Source organism: Chiloscyllium plagiosum, chromosome 20 (assembly GCF_004010195.1).
Source record: "Chiloscyllium plagiosum isolate BGI_BamShark_2017 chromosome 20, ASM401019v2, whole genome shotgun sequence".
NCBI lineage: Eukaryota > Metazoa > Chordata > Chondrichthyes > Orectolobiformes > Hemiscylliidae > Chiloscyllium > Chiloscyllium plagiosum.
In genome coordinates, this window is record NC_057729.1 from 54,924,411 (window position 1) to 54,933,667 (window position 9,257).

Sequence of the window (9,257 nt, forward strand, 5' to 3'; positions counted from 1 at the left end):
CTCTAAAGAAGTGACACTGATCCCAATATTAAATTGCTATGAGGCAAGCATCAGCGTCATGCTTTGTCTCACTCATAATTTTTTTTATCCCAAGGAACATGTATTGGTCACCCTTAAAATACAAAATAGAATCAAATAATACATAGAAGCACTGAAGCACAGAGAGAAGATCATTAAGACTTTACTAGCCTATTCAGAGCAGCATGGTTATTTCTGTTTACCCTTCTTTCCACCAATCCCTACAGTTTTTTTTACTAGCATTTATTCAATTCCATTTTGAAGTCAACAATTGAATCTGTATCCACCATGCTATTAGGCAATGCATTCCAAATCCCATGCATAATTTTTATTGAAACATTTGCCCTTGAATAAAGTCTAGTCCTTTTGCAAGTCACCTTCAGTCATTACCTTCTGGTTATCAATCCTTCTGCCGTTGAAAACAGTTCCTCCTTATTTACTCTATCTAAGCATGCACAAATTTAAGCATCTCTATTAGATTTAATCTTAGCTTTTCTATATTCTATGCCTCACTTTATAAATCCCAGGATCTCAAATGCTTTGTTACTCTGACTTGCCCACCTTCAAAGATTTTGTGTGCAAAAAATTCCCCAAGTCTCATCCTTTATCGTTTTTAAATTCTACTATTTAGCACTCATTGCTTTTCCTCATCTTCTTACCTAAATGAGTTATCTAACACTTCCTTGCATTGAATTTTGTCCTTTATTTGTACATCTGTTTCACAGGGGAGTCATATCTGATTCTCTCCCCTGATGCTGGCAGACTTGCTGAGTTTTTCCATAATTTTCTGCATCCTCAGTATTTTGCTTTTATTTAGGAGTTATTTGTTAATAGGTTTAAGTAATTTGACATTATGAAAGAGCTCATCTAGGAAATTCCTTTCAAAATGTGTGGGCTCAACTCCTGAGAAGCATTTTTAATTAAAATTTCTTTCCTGGCTTTGTTTCAGATCAAGCAGAACCAGGATGAAGAAAAGAAGCAGCTCTGCAGCCTTCGTGATCAGCTCAAACCAACATTACAGTTGGACCACAAGGAGGTGAGTCTCTTTTATGGTTGTCAAATATTCTGGACGTAGGCTTTTGTGTGATACAGTTCATGCATAGTTCAATCTGTGATTTGACCATAGTGCTCAGAACATAATTAACTTTGCAGCTTTCAAGGTTTCAGAGGAAAAATGTTTCATTTACACATGGGAAGCTAATTTATTCACACTATTCAACTTTTATATGTATTATATGTACTATCACAATGTGCTGTAGTTTTCCGGTATCTTCATGATTTGTGTTTGAATGCAGTTCTATTTCCGTAAATATTAAAAATGGAAAATACCCCTTGTCAATGGAGAAATGTGAATTTATGACCTCAGAGTCCTGTAAACAAACAACAGACTCATGCTCAAAAATAAATAACAAGCTTAAGCAGAGCATTTAGTCAGGACGCCTTTAAATACATTGCCCAGATATGAAATTTAGGGCTAAAATAGCCAATGCTAGGTTTCTTATTGCAATAATAGCTAGTTTATAGATAAATGCTTTCACCTCATTATTTAACGATAAATTCTCTATCACTTAACGTATAGAGGTAAAATGGGAAAGTGTACCTGGCATCTTCAAAATAGGCATTCAGTTCAGAGCTATCTGCCTAGATTAGACAAGCATACTAGCAATCTCTTCCAGGTGCATCTGTGTGATGTGTGAAGGCAAGCTGTTACACATCCAAGCCTGTGTTGCTATATTCTGTGGCTGAGCCTAATATGGAGAATACTTGTCACGTTTTGCTCTTGGAAAGTAACAATCTTCTAACCATTGTAAATAATTTAGAGAAATCCAATCTTTGATGGTTTCATTTTAAGAAATGATCCTTCATCTGGATGCAATCATAGCATAATATGTATTAAAAGGTATTGTGATTGCAGCAATGTGTTCAACCTATGTAGCAAGTGACTTACAGAACTTTTCTCTTTTTTATTACCCAGAGAATCATTGATTTACCATGCTTTTTTTTGGTTGAGAGATTAAGTGCTGCCTTAAAAAGGTGCACATCTGTTGTTATGGTCCCAGCTGAAGGTAATATTTAATAAGTCAGATCCCAGAATAAATCTGGCTTGATAGGTTATGTGTTTAATTTGTGCAGTTGGTTAATGTGATGGTTAGTCACTTGAGGCTGCAGATGTTCTGTATCAGAATGTAAGTTTATCAGGTAAAAGAAGAAATATACAAAACTATATATAAAAGACAGAAAGATCTTAACACAAACGTCAAAATGAATTTTCAACATATTTCCCAACACCATCTGTGCCAGAGTCTCAGTCCCAGCGAACTACCCCTCCTTCCTCACCTTTTAAAATATTTATTTAATTGACGCTTTTCAACTTCTTTCCCTTCGATTGTTCAGACTGTTGTTTTTGTTTTTAGCAATTCCTTCCTAGATCTACTGGTATGAATCCGATGGCTAAATATTTTCAGTTCTAACATGTTGAAGATTTCAGTCTAAACTCTCGATCCTTAGAAGTTCCACTGACTAGTAACCACTTCTGCTGAACTGACTGGTTCCTCTGAACTGACTTGATTCTCCTGTTAGGAGAAACAATTCTACCCTCTGAATTGAACTCCACATACTTCTGAAGGAAAGCTTTTAACTTTCTGTTCTGAAGTCAAAATTAAACTAATTGCTGTAATGTGTTTACTCTGTCATAATCTATTCTGGTCCACTCATGTTGACACTACGGACCACGCCTTGGACAGCAATGCCTTTACTTCCTCAGGAGGCTAAGAAAATTCGGCATGTTCATAAAAACTCTTACAAATGTTTGTAGATGCACCATCTTATGTGGATACATCACAGCATGTTATGGCAACTGCTCTTCCCAAGACCAAATGAAACTACGGAGAGTTGTGAACGCAGTCTAGTTCATCACACAAACCAACCTCCCATCCATCACACAAACCAACCTCCCATCCATTAACTTCATCTAAACTTCCCGTTGCCTCAGAAAGGCAACCAGCAGACCCCTCCCACTTAGTCGGCCAGAAGATATAAAAGTTTGTATGCATGAATGCACAATTCAAGAACAGCACCTTTCCCACTATTATCAAACTTTTGAATTAACCTCTTTAATGTTAATGTGATCCCTCTCTGCACCTTCTTGGCACCTGTAACGTGGTATCCTGCACTTTGTTGTGCTACTCTAATGTAGCTGTATAGTATTTTCTGCCTGTAAAGCACATGTGCCAGCACTTCTCACTATTCCTCAGCGCACGTGACAATAATATACTAAATCAAATCAAATCATAAACCCACAGTAGAGACATTTTATCCGTTGTTATATCAGAGGGATAGCAAGTCACACCAGTCAGACTTGTTAACACTAAATATTGTAGCACATTTAAATTAAAATATTCATTTCGCTTCAAAATGCCCAGTTGTACCTTACTGGTTTATTAATGTCTGAGATTTAAACCCAATCTTTGATCAAGACCCCAACTCTCTCACACAGACTGATAGACACTGTTAAGAGATAATGTAAAAGAAAAATTAGAGTTCTATCTAGCTAGATCACTTAAGCAGTTTTGAAACGTTTGCTAAACCTTCATGCAATTCTTAGATAATGAGTTGTTCATAGACATTTAGAACTGTATATCTTGCTTGAATTCCAAAGGCACCTGTCAATTCAAACAGCCTCCACATATCTCTGAAGACCTTTACATATATCTTAAAACTGGTGTTCTTCTCTCAAAACTTGCAATAATTAGATAAGTGGAAGATAACTAGAAAGCAACCAAAATTCCTTTCAGCAACTTTCACAGCCACACTCTTCTGCCCAAAACACAGTCCAAACCAGTTTAATCTCTTTCTTTCTTTTTCAATATTTCAATGCTTTACCTGATAAAGGAGCAATGCTCCAAAAACTTGTGATTTCAAATAAACCTGTTGGACTATATCCTGATATTGTGCAACTTCTGATTTCTTAGACTAATAATCAAGTCATACAGAAAAAGGCCCTTTGGCCCATCTCATCGAAGCCAGTCAAAAACAATCACCTAACTAATCTAATTCCAACCTACTAAAGTTACACCATTAATAATAAATTGTTAATTTTTGTTTAAACTTTAACCTTGGAGTCTGGTATCTCTTATTCCCTAATTAACCTACAATTAACTTTCCAGGTCAGTTCCCATTTACAAAAAGCAGTTTGTTTGCTTTTTAAACTTTCTTTAAAACAAACTGCTGCTCAAAGTCCAAAATTCAACTCTCAGCTTCAACTCAGTTCCAAACTAAAACTGAAAAAAAAATGACAGAAAAACATTTCCAACACTATTAATACTATAGGCATTCTACAGCAGTCACAGGCTTTCTTGAGATCAATGTTTCTGACCTTTTCAGAAACAACCGTTCAAAGAATCGATTCACATGAACCTGCCTTTGTTTTGAATTTGAATTCAAAAAAGTATAATTTATATACTACACCTTTTATAATGCTATTATTTGATATCTTGAAAATTTTAGGAAAAGCACTTTTAATGTAATTCAATTTTTTTGTCGAACTTTCCAAAGGTTATATTTCTTATTCATGTCATTCAAATTTTAAATTGCAATCAGAGACCTGAATCTGCCTATTTTTATTGGTTTTAGATTATATGTTGATTGCTTTTAATACAATTTATACAGAACCATTACATTGCAGTAATACTGTCAAGTGCTTTAAGGCACAAATGTTTCATGCACCACAGACTTAACTGCACCAGCTTAGACAAATAATTTGGATGAAAGGATTCCATTCTGTCTTCAACTTCTGTCAGTTTTCTTCGGGGAAAAAAAAAATTATTGTATTAGCTTTAATACATACATCAAATTTGAATTCTACTACAGGATTATCTTCGTGAGAGATAACACTAATGAGGGCAGTGCATTAAATTAAATATGCAAATAGAGTTTGCAGGTGAATTTGCAAACAAGCAAACAGATGGGAAATAAATGTAATGCCAATGAAGGTTGAATAATGTGCAACTGAAGTACATATTTAATGTAATAGAATGAATACAAGGTACATATCACAGTCGAGGAAGTGTTGGACGTATTGGCATGTATGAAAGTGGATAAATCTGATCTTGACCAGATATTTCCAAGAACCCTGCAAGAGGCTAGAGAAGAAATTGCAGAGGCCCTGCCTGAAAGTTTTGCACCATTGTTAGCCAGTTGTGAGGTCCTGGAAGACTGGAAGGGAGCTCTTATTCAAGATGGCTGCAAAGATAAACTTGGAATTATAGACCAGTCAGCTTAAAATCTGTAGTAGGTAAATTACTTGAGAAAATTCTGAGGGATAAGTTAGACATGCATTTGGAAAGACAGGGTTTGATTAAAAGTAGTCAGCATGGTTTTGTGCATGGGGGATCATGCCTCACAAATTTGTTAGAGTTCTTTGATGAAGTGACCAGGAAGTTTAAAGAGGGCAGGGTGGTAAATGTAGTCTATATGGACTTCAGTAAGGCCTTTGATAAGGTTCCACATGGTAGGCTGCTCTGGAAGGTTAGATCGCATGGAATCCAGGGCGAGCTGGAAAATTGGATACACAATTGGCTTGATGGTAGGAAGCAGAGGCCACTGACTAGTAATGGACCTCAGGGGTTGGTACTAGGCCCATTGCTGTCAATGATTTGGATGAGAATGTACAAGGCATGATTAGTAAGTTTGCAGGTGACACTAAAATAGGTGGTATTGTGGTCAGTGAGGAAGGTTTTCAGAAATTGCAGCAGGACCTTGATCAGCTGGGGAAGTGGGCCAAGAAATGGCAAATGGATTTTATATAGATAAGTGTGAGGTCTTGCATTTTGGAAAGTCAAATCAAGACAGGAATTTCATGGTGATTGATAGCACCTTTGGGAGTATAGTGGAACAGAGGGACCTTGGAGTTCAGGTGCATGGTTCTCTGAAAGTGGAGACACAAGCAGACAGGGCAGTGAAGAAGACTTTTGGCACATTGGCGTCCATCAGTCAGGGCATTGAGTATAGAAGTTGGGAAGTTATGTTGCAGTTGTACAGGATGTTGGTGAGGCCACACTTAAGAGTATTGTATTCCGTTTGGTCACCTTGCTGTAGGAAGGATGTTATTAAACTGGAAAGAGTGCAGAAGAAATTTACAGGGATGTTGCCAGGGACTGAGTTATAGGGAGATGCGGGACAAGCTAGGACATTTTTCTTTAGTGAGACTGAGGGGGGAATCGTATAGAAGTGTATATCATGAGAGGCATGGATAGGGTGAATACACTCAGTTTTATTCCCAGGGTTGGGGAATCAAGGACTAGAGGGCATCATTTTAAGGTTAGAGAGGAAAGAATAAAAGGGAACCTGAGGGACAGTGTTTTTACACAGCGGGTGGTATGTATATAGAATGAGCTGCCAGCCAAAGTGTTTGAGGCGGGTAGATTAACAACATTTACAAGGCATTTGGACAGATACATGGATAGGAAAGGGCCAAGTGCAAGGAAATGGGATAAGCATGGAGGGACATTTTGGTTAGTATGGACCAATTTGGGTCGAAGGGCCTGTCTTTGTGCTGTAGGACTCTATGACAAGGTGACTTGGAAAGAGATTGGCAGACAAATCATTAACTCGACCATCGTGTGGTGTTATAATTTAAAAAACTACACTAAAATTTCAGTGAATAAGTAGAATGCAGAAATACACTTTAGTCAGGTTAAAAAGTATACTGGTTGGGCCAGGTTTAGAATAATGTGAGCAATGGTCATTCATCATCATTCAACTAAATTGCACAGTCCAAGTAAAGGATACAGGAAAGAGTGACAAATATATTTTGAGCGTAGAAGGGTGACCATGTTTGAATGGTTTCAGAAGTTAACTTCTTAAAGGCTAAAGAAAACACAAATAAAATGTCTCATTTAAGTGTATAGTACAAAAAAAATGGCTTGGACAAATTCAATCCTGTATATCCATATGATTAAAAGTATGGCTTAACCTTGATTTGGCTGTCCAAATTGTGTTGCCACCATGAATACTTTGTTGCTGCTTTTGTTCCCAGCTTGTAATTATTTTTCATACAGGTTCATTAAGTTCTTTTATAGGATTACTAATTTTTTATTCCCTGTATACACCCTTCTGATCAGTGAACTCTCTTTAGACTCCACAAACTGCCATTTTTTAACCTGCTGTATTTATTCCCTAATTTATTTAATTGTTTTATTTAATTTATTTTCCAGTTGGCTACTAAATTAATTTAAATTTTAGTTTGTTGTACTGTTCAGTACTTTATAATTCAATTAGTTATCTCTTATCTGTTATATCCATTGTTACTCATATGTTAGAAAGCTTAGATATAGGGCACATTTCTCATGAACATCAATTTTATTTACCATAATCTTATTTTCAGATGAATTTGCAAACAAACTAACAGATGTGAAATAAGCATAATGCCAAAAATAGTTGAGTAATGTGCAATTGAAGTACAAATTTAATGAAAGAGAATGTATAGCAAACAAGTGGTTGCAAATGTATTAAGAGCAAGAATTGGCCATTTGGCCCATTGAGTATGCTTTGTTCTTCAATAAGATTGTGGATAATCGAAGTGTGGCCCTGCCTGCACTGGAAAACATTTGACTTGCCTGTCAGTCAAAAATCTATCTATCTCTGCATTAAAAATATTAGGGACCCTGCCAACATTGTTCTTTGAGAGCGTTCCAAACCCTCATGACACTCTGGGAGAGAACAAAATCCTTACCATCTCCATCTTAAATATGATACCACTTAATTATAAACTGCGTCCCCTGAGTTTTGAACCTCACAAGGGGAAGCATTGTCTCAGCATCCACATATCAAGCCCCCTCAGTTCTGCCAAGTTTCCACAATACTGGGGCAGACTTAATTTGAAGTACTGTTTGGAAACATAACAATGAACCAATGAGAGAACCTGTCTCTGCAATAGAGAAGAGTTGCAAGAAACATATACAAGAGCTCTCAAAATCAGAGAGCAAACAATTGGGAAATTGAGTGACCACTTCAAGTGCCTAGACTAATTTGGAGGAGGGCTTTATTCCACTTCTATATTGTTTGGCCAACTATAGTGGCTTTCTATGCACTGTGCAATTTCATTTGCCAAAAAGGACTATGTTGAGGCCCATACTGGGGAAAAGCCTATTGCTAGAGCGGCTGAAAGATCCAGAATGGTTCCATAAGAAAAAAATTGAATCAGAGGAGGCTGCAGTCCTTGAAGCAAAACAAAATGTAATTATTATCAAGGAAACTTCCAAGGTTTTCATGGAACAAGAGGATGGCCAGACCGAAGGTAGGGCCAATCAGGGAAAGTGGAGGGAACTTGTGCTTGGAGGCGGAGGAGTGGAAAAAGACATGGAAGATATGGAGTGTAGGAAAATAGATGGTGACATCTTGAAAAATGTCCATATTACAAAGGAGGAAGTGCTGGATGTCTTGAAATGCATAAAAGTGGATAAGTCCCAAGGACCTGATCAGATGTACCCGAGAACTCTGTGGGAAGCTAGGGTAGTGATTGCTGGGCCTCTTGCTGAGATATTTGTATCATCGATAGTCATGGGTGAGGTGCCAGAAGACTGGAAGTTGGCTAACGTGTTGCCACTGTTTAAGAAGAGCGGTAAAGACAAGCCAGGGAACTATATACCAGTGAGCCTGACGTCGGTGGTTGGCAAGTTGTTGGAGGGAATCCACCACCCTCAGCAACACTCCCGAGGACCTTACCATTAAGTATATAAGTCCTGCTAAGATTTGCTTTCCCAAAATGCAGCACCTCGCATTTATCTGAATTAAACTCCATCTGCCACTTCTCAGCCCATTGGCCCATCTGGTCCAGATCCTGTTGTAATCTGAGGTAACCCTCTTCACTGTCCACTACACCTCCAATTTTGGTGTCATCTGCAAACTTAATAACTGTACCTCTTATGCTCGCATCCAAATCATTTATGTAAATGACAAAAGGTAGAGGACCCAGCACCGATCCTTGTGGCAGTCCACTGGTCACAGGCCTCCAGTCTGAAAAACAACCCTCCGCCACCACTCTCTATCTTCTACCTTTGAGCTAGTTCTGTATCCAAATGGCTAGTTCTCCCTTTATTCCATGAGATTAACCTTGCTAACCAGTCTCCCATGGGGAACCTTGTCGAACGCCTTATTGAAGTCCATACAGATCACATCTACTGCTCTGCCCTCATCAATCTTCTTTGTTACTTCTTCAAAAAACTCAATCAAGTTTGTGA

The 9,257-nt window shown here is 37.7% G+C and overlaps 1 protein-coding gene across 1 annotated transcript in view; it reads left to right on the forward strand.

The window, feature by feature from the left end:
- The window catches only part of unm_sa1614 (un-named sa1614), a 256,372-nt gene that overhangs the window by 148,656 nt on the left and 98,459 nt on the right, over nt 1-9,257 (forward strand). The window contains exon 10 of the mRNA XM_043709987.1: nt 968-1,054. Within this exon, the coding sequence (XP_043565922.1) occupies nt 968-1,054 (87 nt within the window). The remainder of the gene's footprint in view (nt 1-967; nt 1,055-9,257) is intronic.